Source organism: Coenobita brevimanus, chromosome 109, assembly GCF_032717465.1.
Source record: "Coenobita brevimanus isolate Jiangsu-jjx chromosome 109, ASM3271746v2, whole genome shotgun sequence".
Lineage (NCBI taxonomy): Eukaryota > Metazoa > Arthropoda > Malacostraca > Decapoda > Coenobitidae > Coenobita > Coenobita brevimanus.
The window spans coordinates 35,071,945-35,091,944 of record NC_137062.1 but is presented as its reverse complement, the minus strand read 5'-3'; the positions used below and the strand labels follow the sequence as shown (position 1 = coordinate 35,091,944).

The 20,000-nt window shown below is 47.5% G+C and overlaps 1 protein-coding gene across 1 annotated transcript in view; it reads left to right on the top strand.

The window, feature by feature from the left end:
• Window positions 1–20,000, top strand: part of LOC145417131 (uncharacterized) — a 192,435-nt gene that overhangs the window by 33,072 nt on the left and 139,363 nt on the right. Inside the window, exon 4 of the mRNA XM_080285910.1 lies at window positions 10,122–11,772. Coding sequence (XP_080142036.1) covers window positions 10,122–11,772 — 1,651 coding nt within the window. The remainder of the gene's footprint in view (window positions 1–10,121; window positions 11,773–20,000) is intronic.

The window sequence follows — 20,000 nt, the reverse complement described above, 5'->3', positions numbered from 1 at the left end:
CAGGTCTTCCTGGTGAATATTCCTGCATTTATTTATACATACATCATTTATTTATGTAAGGATGAGTAAGGATGGACGTTTAGAGGGTGAAGTGCTTGAAAGGGTACAACAAGGGAGAAAGACTGCTGGTTCCTTGAAAGCAGTGATAATAAACAGGGAAGTGAGCATGGAAGTGAAAAAGCTACTACATGACAGTATTGTGATGCCAACTCTAACGTATGGAAGTGAAGCTTGGACCTTGTTGGAGGGACACAAGTCAAGAGTGAGGGGAGTGGAAATTGAGTTGAGAGAAGCCTGTGGAGTCAACATTGAGATACAGGCTGACAAATGAGGAAGTGAAGGAGCGTTGTGGTGTGGATGTGGATGTGATAGGAAACGTTAGGAGAAACATACTGAGGTGTTTTGGCCATGTGGAGAGGATGGAGAGCGAGAGACTGACGAGGAGAGTGTATGTGGTGTGGATGTGGATGTGATAGGAAGTGTTAGGAGAAACACACTGAGGTGGTTTGGCCATATGGAGAGGATGGGGAATGAGAGACTGACGAGAAGAGTGTATGTGAGTAAGGTGGAGGGGGGGAGAGGGAGGGGGAGGCCAAGGATGAGATGGAGAGATGGAGTGGAGAGGTATATGAGAGAGGGAGGTGTGAAATGGGAGAAGGGCAGTCAAATGGTGGGTGACAGGGCGACATGGAGGCGATTTGTCTGCGGTCTCCCTTTGCTGGAGAAAAAAGCATGGATGATATTATTGGCATTATTTTACACACACACACACACACACACACACACACACACACACACACACACACACACACACACACACACACACACACACACACACACACACACACATCCTGTCATTGTTGTCCCTCAGGGCTTCTCCTTCCTCCTCTCTTCGTCTCCTTTCTGGCTTAGGCTGTATGTTCGTTTATTATTATTATTATTATTATTATTATTATTATTATTATTATTATTATTATTTCACTCATCTTAAATGTCGGGACCAACTTGCCTAGCCCCGGGCTCCTACGCTCCTCATGGGGCAATGTAGGATTGGTTGATGGACGGATGGATTATTATTATTATTATTATTATTATTATTATTATTATTGAGACTCCCTAACACCTCTTCTTTAGCGATTTATTTTTGGGCATGGCTGGTTATTATCCTTTTGTCTTCAGTATTACAGGAATATAGTAACGAAGCAGAATCTAGAATAAATCGGTAAGGAAGAGGGGTGTTACTAAGCTTCCTAATCACACCAGAATACCATCAAAAGGACCTTATTCTCTTGGGTAAGGAAGCTTCCTAACACCTCTTCCTTAGCGATTTATTTTCGGGTATGGCTGGTTAATATCCTTTTGTACGTTATTTATGCAGAGTATGGTGATATTGGAAGGATTTATATAACGCAGATTTGGACAGTAAGGTGTAATAAAATAAATCGCTTAGGAAAAGGTGTTAGGGAATTAGTAAGATGCTTAAGTTGCTTTGTCTCACTCCCTTCTTCCCCTCCTCTCTCCTCTTCTCCCCTTCCTCTTCCATCACTCTCTCCTCTTCTTTTCTCCTTCCCTCCCTCTTTCCTCTCTTCCTTTCCTCCCTCTTTCTCTCCCTGTCTCTCTCCCTCATTTTCATTCTGCTTCTCTCCTTCCCTCCCTCCCTGCCTCCCTTTTTCCTCCCTCCCTCTTTCCCTCTTCCTCCCTTCTCTCCCTCCCTCCCTTCCTCCAAGTCGATTAGCAGAACAGGGATCAGAATTTTAGACAAAGAGAGAGAGAGAGAGAGAGAGAGAGAGAGACTTTGTGTGGTGAGTGATATACAGTAAAGGTGTGTGTGTGTGTGTGTGTGTGTGTGTGTGTGTGTGTGTGTGTGTGTGTGTTCCCTAGTCTCCATTGGGCAACATAACGCCAGCCTGAAAATAAACTCTCTCTCTCTCTCTCTCTCTCTCTCTCTCTCTCTCTCTCTCTCTCTCTCTCTCTCTCTCTCTCTCTCTCTCTCTCTCTCTCTCTCTCACACACACACACACACACACACACACACACACACACACACACACACACACACACACACACACACACACACACACACACACACACACACATCAAAATTAGCAAGATAAAACCATAAGAAATAATACTCAGCCTCGTCTCATATACAATCACTTACGGAGACTCTCTTACGCACTTCTTAAGACCTTTTATATATATTCTTAATCTTGTCTCCTGTCGTCTATCTATCTATCTATTGCCAGACGCCTCAATCCCGTTTGGGGTGGCCACAAACAAATCGCCTCCAAGTCGCCCTGTCCCCCGCCATTTCACTCCCCTGCTCCCAACTCACACCCCCCTCTCTCATATACCTCTCCACCCCATCCCTCCATCTCATCCTCGGCCTCCCCCTCCCTCTTCCCCCCTCCACCTCACTCACATACACTCTCTTCGTCAGTCTTTCACCCTCCATCCTCTCCACATGGCCAAACCACCTCAGTGTCGTGTTAAGATAAATTTGTGAGGTGCTTGTGGGGTTGTGGGGGAGGTGTGTCTTTGCCTGTCATTCCTCCTCCTCCTCCTCATTTCCCTTCCTCGTCCCTTTCTGTTTCTCCTCCTCCTCCTCTTCGTACCCTCCATTTCCTCCTCCTCCTCCTCCTCTTCGTCTCCTCCATCTTCTTTTTCTTCTTCCTTTTTCTCCTTGCCTTCCCTTCCTTCATTCTTTCTTTCCTTCCTTCCTTCCTTCCTTCCTTTCTTTCTTTCTTTCTTTCTTTCTTCCGTCCTTTCTTTCTTTCTCTCTCTCTCTCCTTTCTCTTTTCCTTCCTTCCTTCACCATTGTCGTCACTACCACAACCCTATCCACCACCACCACCACCAACAACAACAACACATTCCCCACCACCACCACAGCCACAGTCCTCACCACCACCACTACACCACACCGCAGCTACCTCAGTCCTCACCACCACCACCACCACAGCCAACATTACCACCATCCCACCACCACCACCACCTCATGCCTACTCCACAGCACACCATTTTCTCTCTTCCCCACTTATTCTACCACAACAGTTAGCCGTCTGCCACAGGATTTGAAGCCCGTTTACTAGAACTACCATCATTACAGCTACATATATATATTTTTTTTTTCTGTGCCTCTTCTCATCATTCTGTTTTTTTCCATGATTTTCTGTTCCTCTTCCTCTGACCATTCTCTGTTCCCTCTTTCTCTTCCTCCTATCTTTCTCTCTCTTCCTCATACTAATTCCTGTGCATCTTTATTACCTCTTCTCTCTCTCTCTCTCTCTCTCTCTCTCTCTCTCTCTCTCTCTCTCTCTCTAATTATTCCCAATTTCTCTCTCATTTTCCCCTTTCCTCTTCGTCTGTCACCTCTTTTCCGTATGTGCATCAGTGCGTGTACCGTGATTTGCGTTTGGTGGTGCGTGCGTGCGTCTGTATGAATTGCGTGCGTGGTGTAGGTGAGTGAGGTGGCGTGTGAGTGTGTGTGTGCAGTTTGTGTGTGTCCTCAGGCTCCTATTAATCCTTCAAATCCCTCTCATGTGGATTTAAAAGTGAGAGAGAGTGGAGTAGAGTGGATTTATATGAAGAGTGTGGGTGGCTAGTGTGTGTGTGTGTGTGTGTGTGTACTCGTGACCTGCACAATAACAAACCAGGTCTCCTCTCTCTCTCTCTCTCTCTCTCTCTCTCTCTCTCTCTCTCTCTCTCTCTCTCTCTCCCCTTCCCCCTCCCTTTCCTCCCTTCATATCCCTCCCTCCATACGTTTCTTGTCAATATTATTTTCTTTCATATACTTCCTTTTTTCACTCATTTCTTGTTCTCCCAAACCTCTAGCCTGTGTGTGTGTGTGTGTGTGTGTGTGTGTGTGTGTGTGTGTAAATTACCTTGATGTGTGCGTGTGAATGTGCGTATATCTGTGTGTGCATATTGTCAGCCTTGTAATCAGTGTATACATACCTGTGTTTACTGTACTTTGTGAGTGTGTGTGTGTGTGTGTGTGTGTGTGTGTGTGTGTGTGTGTGTGTGTGTGTGTGTGTGTGTGTGTCCTTTTTCCTTGCTTACGTGGGTGTTTACAAGAGTGAGTGGCTCTAGGGAGGAGGTCTGGGGGGAAAATGAGTGTGTGTGTGTGTGTGTGTGTGTGTGTGTGTGTGTGTGTGTGTGTGTGTGTGTGTGTTTAAAGCTTCTGTTTTTAGAGCACGGGAGATGGTACGTGTTTTTGTTTCTCTCTCTCTCTCTCTCTCTCTCTCTCTCTCTCTCTCTCTCTCTCGTGTCCTTCCCACACACACGGAGGGTCTCAAGGTGAAAATAAATCTCAGTTGTGGAAATTAGGTGCAATTATCTCTAACAAGCGGACAGAAGCCATCACACACACACACACACACACACACACACACACACACACACACACACACACACACACACACACACACACACAGAAGCACACATATACATCCACCCACCAACACACATACACTCGTCCACAGAGAGAGAGAGAGAGAAATCATAAAACGAATACCCCATATCCTCCTTGCATATATTTACTCCATTCAGTCTTTCTTTGACACTAATTGATATTGCAATGTGACGTCACTTTGCATACCATCTTGCAAATGAGGCGAATGGCATGCTAATTTCATTCCACGTATAGGACGAATGAAGAAGTGAAGGAACGCTGTGGGGTGGATGTGGATGTGGTTGAGAAGATTAGGAGAAATACACTGAGGTGGTTTGGACATGTGGAGGGAATGGAGAATGAAAGACTGACTGAGAGGGTGTATGTAGGTGAGGTGGAGGGAGGGAGAGGGAGGGGAAGACCGAGGATGAGGTGGAGGGATGGAGTTGAGAGGTATGTGAGGGAGGGGGGAGTGAGTTGGAGGGAGGGCAGTCAAATGGTGGGTGACAGAGCGACTTGGAGACGTATTGTCTGCGGCCACCCTTTGTGGGATTAGGGCGTCGGGCTATAGATAGATAGATAGAGTATTAATAAGCCCAAAACCATAACAGTACGTGAGAAACCATTTAAACGCTGGGTGGTAACCATATCACCAAGGAACAGGGTGATTTGGCGTCTGACTATGGGGCCTGTGATAAATAAGGTGGAGGTAGGTAAATGCGGCATCCACCCAGTCCAGCACTCAACGCTGGGTGGTAACCATAACACCAAAGAACCGAGTGATGTGCCTCTACTACGGTCCTCCTGATAACTAGATGGAGATAGACAACTGCGGCGTCCACCCAGTCCAGCACTCAACGCTGGGTGGTAACTATATCACCAAAGAACGGAGTGATGTGGCCCCTGATAACTAGATGGAGATAAGCAAATGCGGCGTCCACCCAGTTCAGGAATCAACGCTGGGTGGTAACTATATCACCAAAGAACGGAGTGATGTGGCCCCCGATAACTAGGTGGAGACAGATCAATGCGGCGTCCACCCAGTTCAGCACTCAACGCTGGGTGGTACCTATATCACCAAAGAACGGAGTGATGTGGCCCCCGATATTTAGGTGGAGATAGGCAAATGCGGCGTGCACCCAGGAAACATCCATAAATCCTTGGCTATTTACCGGGTGTTGAGGCATGCAGAAAGCTGGGTTCATTCATCTTAATTTGCCTAGAGAGTTGAGGGATCCGTTTGAACCTTATTACCGTACCGGGTTCTGAGCTGTACCATCCATCAACCTGTCCAGCGGTGGAGTGAAACCCGGGATATTGCCCCAGACCACCACCTGAAGGCGTCTTGTGCAACCGACGAGGAGCAAGGTTCTTGGCTTAAATATCGCCTCTTCTACGTGTCCCGTTCCTCTGTTGGATGATGTTCAAGAGAGAGACTGACGGGGAGAGTGTATGTGAATGAGGTGGAAGGGGAGAGAGGGAGGGTGAGGCCAAGGATGAGATGGAGGGATGGAGTGGAGAGAGGGGAGGGGGGTGAGTTGGGAGCAGGGCAGTGAAATGGCGGGGGACAGGGCGACGTGGAGGCGATTTGTTTGTGGCCACCCCGTATGGGATTGAAGCGTCTGGCAATAGATAAATAAATAGATCTTTGTCCCTTCTGTCTCTCGTTTCCTCTGCTAACTCTCTTTATCTCTGTCTCGTCTCTGTCTCGCTTTCCTCTGCTTTTTGTAATGTCTTATCTCTCTTCTATGTCTCCCTGTCTCTCTCCTGGGTGGCATTCAGGAGAGAGTTATTTCACTGTCTTCATCTTTATCTCTTCTGTCTCTCACTTCTCTCTGTCAGCCAAATTTCAGGAGCAAAGTTCATCTAATCTCTTCTATCTCTTCTGTGTCTCACTTTCCTCTGCTGGGTAATATTGCTAAGCTGAGAGAGGCTTGGTATGTTTCTCTGGCCTAATATTTCACCTCTTCTACTTGTCACTTTCCTCTGCTGGCTAATATTCCTAAGCTGAGAGAGGCTTGGTATGTTTCTCTGGCCTAATATTTCACCTCTTCTAATTGTCACTTTCCTCTGCTGGCTAATATTCCTAAGCTGAGAGAGGCTTGGTATGTTTCTCTGCCCATAGACACAAAAGTTCACAAAATATCTCACTTTTTCACTCACATTCTTCCTGTGGCTACCATCCCAAAGCTTTGTATATATTTAGTATGTTTCTCTGTCTAATAATATCTTTGCTGTGACGTCAGGAAAGGAAGTGACGTATATATATGAGACAGGTGTGATGCAGGTAAGGTGGGATAATTAGCCTCATTTCCACCTGAGAGAGGATAGGTGTGATGATGATGATACTCAGGTGTCCTCTCATGTCCCTCTCACACCATCATTATCACCATCATCATCATCATCATCATCATCACCACATAGCACTTCTTCGTGACTTGTATGAAATAATAAATGCTTCTAATCTTCGATCCATCTCTCTCTCTCTCTCTCTCTCTCTCTCTCTTTCTTTCTTTCTTTCCCCCTAACTCTCTATCCACCTATCTTTCTGTCTGTCTGTCTCTATAGAGCTACCTATTCTCTCTCTCTCTCTGTCTACCTGTCTATCTACCTATCTTTCTGTCTGTCTACCAGTACGTATACTCTCTCTCTCTCTCTCTCTATCTATCTATCTATCTATCTATCTATCTATCCCCTCCCTCCCTCCCTCTCTCGTCACAGTAACTCGGTATTAAAGATGGAGCAACTATATTCTTTTTCTTTCCTTTTTTTTTGGCCAAGGTGGAGTGCAACACGTATAGGTGTGAACAGGTTAATTAAAGAGGTGATTCCTAAGCTGAAGGTAACTTGATTGAACTAAAGAAAAAACGTAATTATATTGAACTGGTTACTTCCGACTAGCTTCCGGTGTCCCCCCCCCTCTTCCGACTCTCTCTCACTCCTCACTTACCAGAGAGAGAGAGAGAGAGAGAATAGGTAGATATGTGGACAGACAGATAGTTAGGTAGAGAGAGAAAGAGAGAGAATTAGTAGGTATATGGACAGACAGAAAGATAGTTAGGTAGGTTGAGAGAGAGAGAGAGAGAAAAGTGAGTGAGAGAAAAAGAGAGAGAGAAACGAGAAGGATGTAGAGCCGTATCACAGTGTTTCTCTGAACTACGTGAAGTCGGATTCAAAAGAACGAAAATCTGGGCCAGGTTTGAGTGAAAGGAGTGTAGGTGTGTGGCTCTTCTTGTGGGGTTGGAATTCAGGTGTGTATTGTGAGGAAAAAATAGCTGAGTAAGTGGAATGATTTTGCGTGGAGGTCGCTTTGCCTTGGCCTCCCCGCTTCACATAACGGGATCTGGACGTTAGATAGATAGATAGATAGATAGGTAGGTAGGTAGATAGGTAGGTAGGCAGGTGGGTAGGGTGGATGGATGGATTGATAGGTAGGTAGGTGGGTAGGTAGGGTGGATGGATGGATGGATTGATAGATAGGAAGGTAGGTAGGTAGGGTGGGTGGATGGATGGATAGGTAGGTAGGTAGGGAGGTACGTAAGTAGGTAGGTGGAGAGAGAGAGAGAGAGACTGAAGATCAGAAATTCTTTTTATTCTGCAACCCTTTCATTAGGATGACGTTTTACACACACACACACACACACACACACACAGATATGTAAATGAAGGTAGACGGGACATCACACACACACACACACACACACACAGATATGTAAATGAAGGTAGACGGGACATCACACACACACACACACACACACACACACACAGATATGTAAATGAAGGTAGACGGGACATCACACACACACACACACACACACAGATATGTAAATGAAGGTAGACGGGACATCTCACACACACACACACACACACACACACACAGATATGTAAATGAAGGTAGACGGGACATCACACACACACACACACACACACACACACACACACACACACACACACACACACACACACACAACCAGGTCAGCTGAGGTCAGACATGCCTTCCTGCGGGTCGGTATTCCCGTCTGTCAAGGAAGCTCCCTAACACCTTTTCTTAAACGATTTATTTTACTCATTCCACCTTACAGTCCTCTTCTGTGTTACATAAACCCTTCCGGCATCGCCATACTCTGCATAAATAACATACAAAAGGGTATTAACCAGGCATATGTAAGAATAAATCGCCACGGAAGAGGTGTTAGGGAGATCTAGGGCTTATCACAGGTGTTATCAGTAGGTATATTAATTGTGATAATCATAGACGCAATTAGAGGTGAAATACTGTCATTAAGCTATAGATTAACTTAGAGGTCTTGTTATATCACGTGCTTATCAGTGTGTGTTGCGAGAGGAAGGGAGGGAGGGGTGTGGGTGTGGGTGTGTGGTGGGTGTAGGTAGGTGTAAAATGGGTGTGGATGTGGGTGTGAATGAGCAAGGGAGGGATTAGTGCAGGGGTGTGTGGGTGTGGGTGTGTAGGTGGGAGAAGGAAGGTGAAAAATGGGTGTGGATGTGGGTGTGAATGAGCAAGGGAGGGAGGGATGCAGGGATGTGTGAGTGTGGGTGTGTGGTGGGTGTAGGTAGGTGTAAAATGGGTGTGGATGTGGGTGTGAATGAGCAAGGGAGGGATTAGTGTAGGGGTGTGTGGGTGTGGGTGTGTGGTGGGTGAAGGAAGGTGAAAAGAGGGTGTGGATGTGGGTGTGACTGATCAAGGAAAGGATGGGTGTAGGAGTGTGTCGGTGTATGGGTGTGGTGGGTGGAGGAAGATGGTAATGGATGTGGGTGTGTGAGGGTGGATATGAATGTAGATATGAGTGTGGGTGTGGGGGGTGGGGGGGTGGACGTGGATGTGGTTGAGTGTGAGGTGGTGGAGGTGTGTGTGTGTGTGTGTGTGTGTGTGTGTGAACCTACAAGAGACTACCAATATACAACACACAAAATAAATCGCTAAGGAATGGATGTTTCGAGCCTTCCTATACCACTAAACAAACCACCCCTCTGTCATACCAGAGGGGGTGGGGTAGGGAAGGGAGTAAATGGGGGCCTCACTCCACACATAAGCTCAGTTGGCCTCGAGCCGTGAGAGGGTGAGGGTGTGGGTGTCGCTCTGTCTGGCCTCCCCTCTCTCTCTCTCCTCATGTGACCTGCAATGTGACCTCTGTAGTAGGGGGTTGTGTGTGGCAGAGGTGACCTGTTCGTGATTGTGCATGATCGGGATTTTGTGCATCGTGTGAGAGGAGAAATAAGATCCTGTACACATTTTTCTTATTCCATTCAGTGTTACATGCAGTGAAATAAGGAGTGTTGTGCGTGTACAGATTGGTGAGAGTTGTTCATGTACACATTGATGAGGGTGAAGTGTTTCTAGCTGAGAGAAATGTGCTGATGTACAAAGTGGTGAGGAGGGAAATTCTGTACATGCACGAATTGATCTTTCTTTTTTCTTTGCTGTACAGTAGGTAGTGAACGTCCCTGATGCGAAGAAAACGGTTTAATTGTTGTGTATGTGTGTGATAAGTGAAACACAATTGTAAGTTTGTGTTATAAGTGAAACATCATTCTTTGCAGAGTCGCGTAAGTGAAACATATCATTCTTTGTATATCTAAGTAATAAGTAGAAGTGATAAGTCTTGTGGTGTGGACTGATAAGGGAAGCAGCTCATTCTTTGCCACATAAGTGAAGCCTGCCCTCTCTTGCATACTTCTGTGACCCTTGCAATATTTCTGGTGCTGCAAGATGATCTGCAACAGCGGCTTACTGATCACGCGAAAGTTGAAGGAGTTGATGACAGGCGGGGACTTCTCACCCACCAAGCGATCCCAAACCCTCAAACCCACGGGAATCTTGAAACCAATTAGCTCTGAGCCCATCCGTCAGTCCTTCAGCCCTTACACCTACACCCACGATACACCCAGACCCGCCCCTCCTTCCACCCACACCAGCGTTGAGATTCTAAATACCTGGGACACCTTTGAGAGCCCTGATTTGGTCTGCTCTGGTCTGGGTGCCTCTGGACTCTACCCTCAGCCGTTCAGTTCCCTATCCCGCCAAAAGTCCCAGCCGGAGTACACTAAGATTAATGGGAAGACTGTCAGGCTTTACTCCAGCCTGCCTAGGATTACTCTCTCCAGGACTCGCACCTCCCACCTCACCCCAGCCCAAAAGGAGGAACTCAATGCTTTATCCAAGGACCCTCCGCCATCTACCTCAAGACAGGAGATTAGCGTGAGGGGTGGCGAGGAAGGCGATGACTTGAACTACATCGCCTTGTCTGATATATACACCGAGTTACCCAGGAAAAAGAAAAAGCCTTGCATGTCCGAAGCCTGCACCTCCACCCACCACGACCAAGTTACCACCGTCCACAGCACCCCACAACCCGCCCATTTTGAGTCCGCCCACACTAGCACCCACAGGTCCTCCTCTAGCAGCAGTCTCGCTAAGAAGTTCAGCACCCTAGACTTCACCAGGAAAAAAAGCGACAAGCCGACCGTCTTCCAGAAATTTAGCTCCTTGGATCGAGGCTGGAGGTCCTTCATATCACCAAAGAATAAGAGCACTACCAGTTCCTCCCTTAGTCAGGTCTCCCACTTCTCCATCCCTAGAGTGGAGAGAGTGGAGGAGAGGAGGCCAGGACAAGACACCAAAGACACCTATGTATCCTCAAAGGGGGACACACTGCCCCGGCGACCGTGGAATTGTGTCCTGCGAAGTCCACGCCCCAGGACACACCTAGCCAAAGACAGGAGGCAGGGGAGTAAGGGGGGTCGACTTGGACAGCTTCCCACCCCGGAGCCTCTCACTCACGCCCCTCCAAGTCACCCTCGAGGGGGCACAGGCACCGCAGGGAGGAAGCAGGCGTTTAGCAGGGAGAGCAGTGAGGATATAGAGACCAAGGGAGCTACATTCGCCCTAGGAAGAAAGAAGGGATTTGACAGGGAGAGAAATGAAGGAATAGAGACCAAGGGAGACACACTCACTCTAGGAAGAAAACACGCATATAGCAGGGAGAGAACTGAAGATATAGAGAAAAGGGAGGCTACTAACACCCTGCGAAGGAAGAGACCATGTAACAGAGAGTATAGTGACGATATAGAGGATAGAGGGGGCACGGACACCCTCAAGAAGAAGGAGATATATAGCAAGGAGAGGAGTGAAGTTCTTGAAGTCACCAATACCTTAGGAAGAAAGCAGGGGTACAGAAGGGAAGGAAGTGAAGATCTTGGAAATAAGGAAGACCGACGCACCCTTGGGGGGATCTGTACGCCTTATAAGGAGGGAAGAGAGGTAACTGAGACGAGGGACGAGGAGGAGGAGAAACAGACAAGAGGACGTAAGGGGTGCATTGACGACCCATCCTATATGTGCCACACTCTCCCCAAAACTCGTGAGTAACGCAATATCCTGTAGTGGGGAAGGCAGGATTCGTATTCACAGTCATTCTTAAACTCTGCATGAATCCAATCCTTTTTACCGGGGAGGCAGGATCGGTATTTACAAGCTTTCTCAAGTCCAACCCTTTTTCGCGATGAAGGCTGGACGCGTATTCACAGATATTCTTGAACTTAAATTGTGTATATGATTGCGTGTACAAACTTCCTTGAGCTGAGGTTATGTTTACAGTGTGTGTGTTTATAATGTGCTTACATTTCACAACCTATCTCGGTAAATACACACACACACACACACACACACACACACACACACACACACACACACACACACAGTTCCTATCCATCTGTCTGTCTGTCTGTCTGTCTATCTGACTATCTGTCTCTCTGTGTCTGTCTATCTATCTATCTCTGTTTGTCTGTCTGTCTATCTATCAATTTATTCATCACTCTGTTGACTTTAAAATTACCTAAAACAGAGAGAGTAAAAAGCTCTCTCTTTCTGTGTGTGTGTGTGTGTGTGTCTGTGTGTGTGTGTGTGTGTGTGTGTGTATGTGTGTGTGTGATTAATAGCTCCCCAAATTCTTGGTGTTTATCAGCAGGGGATTTACCTTAAGGTGCCTTTAGGGAAGGAGGCTGCAAGGTCTGGCCACTGGTCACTTTCCTTCTCACGTACCAGTTAAAATACTTGGGTAGATTCTGGGAAATTCCTTTTAATCGACTCTGGGATCACCTTTCTCTCTCTCTCTCTCTCTCTCTCTCTCTGGAAAAGGTGTATTTTTTGCGTGAGATATATTAGTGTACCCAGATACCCAGGGCTACACTCCATTACCACACTCTCTTCACGACTACACTCCTCTCACCTTAACTTGGCCCAGCGTTACCTTCTCTGTCTCTGTTACTACACTCCTTTCACCTTAACCTGGCCCAGCGTTACCTTCCCTCTCTGTTCCTACACCCTTCTCACGACTACACTCCTCTCAGCTTAACTTGGCCTAACAATACCTTCTCTCCATTTTCAGTGCTGAGTTGTAACAATAGATTAACACTAGAATATGACACTGTACCCTTTGAGAGAGGGGGATGTGAGCTGGGGGGAGGGCAGCGAAATGGCTGGGGACTGGACGACATGGAGGCGATTTGTTTGTGGCCACCCCTTACGGGATCAAGGCGTCTGGCAATAGACTGATAGATAGACCCTTTTTTTCTCAAACTTGGCCCAGATTTTCGTCCTATTGCAGCTGACTTCACGTAGCTCAGTGGCAGAAAAAGACACTACTACGACTCAGCATGCTTTCCATAGCACTTCTTCGTGACTAGCATCATAGTATTCAAGATGGAGAGATGGTCATTTTAGGCCAAGTTAGTGTGAATAGGGTATAGAATATTAGACTATGCCATGGAAGGAGCTAATACGATGCTAGTCACGAAGAAGTGCTGTGGAAAGGATGTAGAGCCATAGTACTGTCTTTTTCTGCCACTGAGCTACGTGAAATAAGCTGCAAAAGGACGAAAATCTGGACGATAGAATGTTAAATGCATCCACCCAAATACGTTCAGGTTTTTTATCTATCTGTCTACCTATCTATCTATCTATCTGCCTGTCTATCAGTCTGTCTATCTATCTATCTGTCTATCTATCTACCTACCTACCTACCTACCTACCTACCTACCTATCTATCTATCCTTCTATCTATTGCCAGACGCCTTAATCCCGTAAGGGGTGGCCACAAACAAATTGCCTCCATGTCGCCCTGTCCCCCTCCATTTCATTGCCCTTCCCCCAGCACACACACCCTTCTCTCACACACCTCTCCACTCCAATCCCCATCCCATCCTTGGCCTCCCCCCATCTTCTTCCCCCTTCCACACCCCTCTCTCTCATACACCTCTCCACTCCAATCCCCCATCTCATCCTAGGCCTCCCCTTCCCTCTTCCCCCTTCCACCTCACTCACATACGCACTCCCTGTTAGTCTCTCGCTCTCCATCCTCTCTGCCTGTTACACTGAGGTCAATTGTAAGTGTAATGACGGGCGTAGATGCATGTGTAAGTGTAAACAGTTTGATCATTTCCAATTAATTCGTCTCCTCTCTCCCAACATCGTCTCTTTCGTGGTATAAAGCTATATATCTGAACTAATATATATGAGAAATTCACCTTCCCAATCACCTTCCTTACCTGTCTTGCTGAAGTTAATTACAGGTGTTTGCAGGTGATATTTCAGTGGTGCTTCTGTGAGGGAATAGGATGAGGCCAAGGATGAGATGGAGGATGCAGAGTGAGAGACTGACGAGGAGAGTGTATGTGGTGTGGATGTGGATGTGATAGGAAGCGTTAGGAGAATCACATTGAGGTGGATTGGCCATGTGAAGAGGATGGAGAGTGAGAGACTGACGAGAAGCGTGTATGTAAGCGAGGTGGAGGGGGGGAGAGGGAGGGGGATGCGAAGGATGAGATGGAGGGATGGAGTGGAGAGGTATATGAGAGAGGGGTGTGTGAGCTGGGAGCAGGGCAGTGAAATGGTGGGGGACAGGGCGACATGGAGGCGATTTGTTTGTGGCCACCCTTCCGGGATTAAGGCTTCTGACAATAGATAGAGATAGACTATACCCTTTTCACTCTAACCTGGCTCAAAATTGCCATCCCTCCACCTTGAATCCTGAGTTATAACAATAGATTAACACTAGAATACGATGCTAGTCACGAAGAAGTGCTATGAAAAGGATGTAGAGTCGTAGGATTGTCTTTTTCTGCCGCGACAACAGAATATGATGCTAGTCACGAAGAAGTGCTATGGAAAGGATGTAGAGTCGTAGGATTGTCTTTTTCTGACAATGAACAACAGATTAACACTAGAATACGATGCTAGCCACGAAGAAGTGCCATGGAAAGGATGTAGAGTCGAGGCATATCTTTTTCTACCAATGAGCTTTGCGAAAGAAGGGGGGGGGGAGAAGAAGGAGGAGGAGGAAGAGGAGGAGGAGGAGGAAGAAGAGGAGGAGGAGGAGGAAGAAGAGGAGGAGGAGGAGGAAGAAATAAGCAGCAAAGGATGACTACAGAGCAAGATAATGATGTTTGAATGATTTATATAACACAAAATAAGCCAAATAAATCTCTCAGGAAAAGGTGTTAGGGAGCTGAAAGTAAAACAAGCGATATTTGAATGATTTATACGCCACAGAATAAGACAGGTGTAATAAGCCAAATAAATCTCTCAGGAAAAGGTGTTAGGGAGCTGAAAGTAAAACAGAATAAGACAGATCTAATAAGCCAAATAAATCTCTCAGGAAAAGGTGTTAGGGAGCTGAAAGTAAAACAAGCGATATTTGAGTGATTTATATGTCACAGAATAAGACAGGTGTAATTAAGCCAAATAAATCACTTAGGGAAAGGTGTTAGGGAGCTGAAAGTAAAACAGAATAAGACAGGTGTAATAAGCCAAATAAATCTCTCAGGGAAAGGTGTTAGGGAGCTTCCTTACCCGGCGCGAATACGTGGCCCGGGTCTCAGCAAGGGGCCATTGTGTGTGACATGACAAAGGAAACATTTGATAGGCGGAGTCACCCTGTCGATGGCGGGCAATGCAACACACAGGCAGGGGGCGTCCGAACCTGCCACCCCCGTAAGCGGACCTGCAGGCTTGGCGCTGATTTTCCGTGTCTCTCCTCCTCCTCCTCCTCCTCCTCCTCGTTCTTCTTCTGAGAGAGAGAGAGAGACGCATTTCCCTCTCAATTCTTAGTACTGGGGCTATCTGTTTATTTACCTCTCTCTCTCTCTCTCTCTCTCTCTCTCTCTGCATACTCCATTTCCGTCAGTCTATCTGTTCAGTCCATGCATATTATTCTCCAGTCCTGTCCATCTCTCTGTCTATTTATCAGTCCATTCATCTTTCCATATCTGTCTCCATTCCTACCCATCTATCTCTATCATCCATCCATCCACCTCTCATCCACATCATCCACTTCACACCCTCACCACACAGCAACCAAGTACAGCCAAGCAGCCTAAACAACCCAGCGTGTTTGTGTTTGCGTCAGGAGATGTGGAGCGTAATTTTACCTGCACGATTGAACTCATGCAACAGGTAAGAGTGAATTACGTGAAAGTGCAGTGAAAGTGAGGCGGCGGCCTGTTTCTATCTATCTGTCTATATCTATCTATGCTCTCTGTATCTATCTATCTACGTGTGTCTATCTGTCTGTTTGTATATGTCTATCTATGTGTGTGTTTGTCTGTGTGTCCAGGCATCTCGAAATGAACGGATCTGGAATTTGGCTCTCTGTTATATTGTTATAGCTTTTTTTCATGGAGGGGGTGATCTTGTGGGTTCCTGGCCTTTGGTTCCTTCTTCCTTGCATAAAAAGAATCTGTGTGTGTGTCTGTCTGTCTGTGTGTCTCCCCCCCCCTCTCTCTTTCTCTCTCAGAATCATTATCAGTATCTATGTCTGGCTGTCTACCTGCCTGTCTATCTATCTATCCATCTACTTTTTACACCCACAAACACAGCCACCCACGCCCACTATTTCCGCCCCCACGCCCACCCTCACACACCCACCTCCATCCCACCCCTGTCCCACACCCACATCCTACGCATCCCTACTTCCTTCCTTCTCACCTGTCACGCTATTACCTGAACACTTCCGGCTCTCTCTCTCTCTCTCTCTCTCTCTCTCTCTCCAAAATATATAGACTTTTGTGTGTGTGTGTGTGTGTGTGTGTGTGTGTGTGTGTGCTCTTCTGCAGCTGTCTCATCCCCACATAAATACTACTTTTTCATCTCCATATGTTCCTCACTTTTTGCTCCCTTCCTTCCTTCCTTCCTTCCTCCCTTCCTTCCTTCCTTCCTTCCTCCCTCCCTTCCTTCCTTCTTTCCTTACCTCACTCCTTCGCCCCTCCCCCTCTCCCCAACTCAGACAACCTCCCCCCCATGTCACTTGCCACACCACACCACACATCTCTGCCTCCTCCACCACGCCAATTCTCACTACCACACTACACACACACACACACACACACACACACACACACACACACACACACACACACACACACACACACACACACACACACACACACACACACCTCTCCCTTCCTCATCACCCTATCCTTCTCCCCACCTACCCTCTTCATTCACCCCTTCCTTATATCTCATTTCTTCACCTTCCTCACCCTCGGCTCCTAACACCTCTTCCTTAGCGATTTATTAGTTGGGGCTGGTAAATATCCTTTTGTATATTATATATACAGAGGATGGCGATATTGGAAGGATTTATGTACCAGAGAAGAGGACATTACGATGTAGTAAAAATAAGTCGCTCAGGAAAAGGTGCTAGGGAGAACAGACTAGAATACTGGCATTTCACACTCACTCCCAGTCCTTCATTTATACAGCAGGTCAGCTCTGGAACTGTCTCCCTCTGTCTGTATTTCCTACTTCCTGTGATCTCCAGTCTTTCAAACGCAGTGTGTCCAGGCATCTCGAAATGAACGGATCTTGAATTTGGCGCTCTTTTGTATTGTTTTTGTTTTTTCTTGGAGGGAACGGTTTGCGGGATCCTTGCCTTTGCTTCCTTCTTTCTCACTGTCACCTTCTCTTCGCCGCACTGTTGCATCACTTTCTGTACCTGTGTTTCGTCTTTTATATCTTTTCTCCTGGAGGGTTCAGTTTTTGTAGGTGTTCAGGCAATTGTGTCTTTCTCAACCGTAACCCGCGCTCGCACAAGCACGCACGCACGCACACACACACACACACACACACACACACACACACACACACACACACACACACACACACACACACACACACAGGTCACACTCTCTCTCTCTCTCTCTCTCTCTCTCACACACACACACACACACACACACACACACACACACACACACACACACACACACACACACACACACACACACACACACACACACACACAAAACTCCTTCTTTGTCTGTCTGCCTACCTGCATACCTGTCTATCTATCCATCTATCAGTCTTTCAGTCTATCTGTCTATCTATCGCCACACCCCTCATAGTCTCTCTCTCTCTCTCACCCTCTTCATACATCCGGGTCCCTCTCTATCTTTTATCTCTCTCTCTCTCTCACTTTATCTCTCTCATCTTCCTCTTGTTTATTGTTCCGCCAGGCTCCCCTTCTCTCTCTCTCTCTCTCTCTCTCTCTCCCCTCCACTCTCCTCTCCTCTCCTCTCCTCTCTCTCTCTCTCTCTCTCTCTCTCTCTCTCTCTCTCCCCTCCCCTCCCCTCCCCTCTCTCTCTCTCTCTCTCTCTCTCTCTCTCTCTCTCTCTCTCCACCTCCCAATCCTTTCAACACCTTTCAACATCATCTCACTTCACATAGCGTACAAAAGGATATTAACCAGCCATATCTAAGAATAAATCGCTACGGAGGAGGTGTTAGGGAGCCTCCTTAACCCACGGGAGTGCTGACTAGAGGAGGAGGTCAGCCCTTTCGTGGATGCTGACTTACTGAGCAAAGAAGTGACTATACTCCTTTCAGCTTAACTTGGCTCAGCTTTCCTTTATTCTAAGCTTATTTCACGTAATTCAGTGGCAGAAAGGTGTTACGGCTCTACTTCCTTTCCATGGCACTTCTTCGTGACTAGTACCATATTCTTGTGTTAATCTATTGTTACAACTCAGCATTGAAGATGGAGGGATGGGAATTTTAGGGAGAGAGAGAGAGAGAGAGAGAGAGAGAGAGAGAGAGTTTGTAAGTAGTGTGAATGAAGGAAGAGGCAGAAGTAAGCAAGACAGGAAAAGAGAGAGACAGACAGACAGACAGAGAAAGAGAGAGAGAGAGAGAGAGAGAGATTTGCCTGACCCTTAACTGGTTCGGAAAATGCTGACGAAATATTAGACAGCGTTGTTTGACGGGTGCTGAAAGTGCTGACTCCTTGGACTGCTGACTTGAGAGGCGAGAGTGACGACTGGTGTGCTGAGGAGTGCTACTTGAGGGTCGTGAAGAGAGAGAGAGAGAGGGAGAGAGAGAGAGAGTGGGGGGAGAGTGGAGGGGGATATGGAGAGAGGGGGAAAAGGAAGCACAGAGATGGAGCATAAGTGAGAGAGAGAGAGAGAGAGAAAAAAAAAAATGGATAGACATATAGACAGACACATAGAAAGATACATAGATAGATTGATAGATAGATAGATAGATAGACGAGAGAGAGAGAGAGAGGACCAGTTCGTGACCAAAATCCAGCATGTTAGTTTACTCAGGAAAAGTGTGGAAGAAAGAGATGGTCTGGGGACACTTATCATGGCAAGGACCTGTGTAGAGGAGCGGTGAGGGAGGGAGAGAATGGGGATGGGGATGGATGGGGAGTTGGGTGGAGATGGGTGGGGAGTGAGGTGCGAATGGGGTGAGGATGGATGGGGAGTGGGGTGGAGATGGATGGGGATTGGGGTGGAGATGGGTGAGGAGTGAGGTGGGAATGGGGTGAGGATGGATGGGGAATGGGGTGGAGATGGATGGGGATGGGGTGGAGATGGGTGAGGAGTGAGGTGGGAATGGGGTGAGGATGGATGGAGATTGGGTGGAGATGGATGAGGAGTGAGGTGGGAATGGGGTGAGGATGGATGGGGAGTGGGGTGGAGATGGACGGGGAGTGGGGTGGAGATGGGTGGTGAGTGAGGTGGGAATGGGGTGAGGATGGATGGGGATTGGGTGGAGATGGATGAGGAGTGAGGTGCGAATGGGGTGAGGATGGATGGGGAGTGGGGTGGAGATGGATGGGGATTGGGTGGAGATGGGTAGGGAGTGAGGTGGGAATGGGGTGAGGATGGATGGGGATTGGGTGGAGATGGGTGGGGAGTGAGGTGCGAATGGGGTGAGGATGGATGGGGAGTGGGGTGGAGATGGGTGAGGAGTGAGGTGGGAATGGGGTGAGGATGGATGGGGATTGGGTGGAGATGGGTGAGGAGTGAGGTGGGAATGGGGTGAGGATGGATGGGGAGTGGGGTGGAGATGGATGAGGAGTGAGGTGGGAATGGGGTGAGGATGGATGGGGAGTGGGGTGGAGATGGATAGGGAGTGAGGTGGGGATGGATGGAGATGGTGTGGGGTGGATCAGTAGTGGGTGGGGATGGATGGAGAGTGAGGTGGGGTGGGGGATGGATGGAGAGTGAGGTGGGGTGGGGGATGGATGGAGAGTGACGTGGGGATGGATGGAGAGTGAGGTGGGGTGGGGGATGGATGGAGAGTGACGTG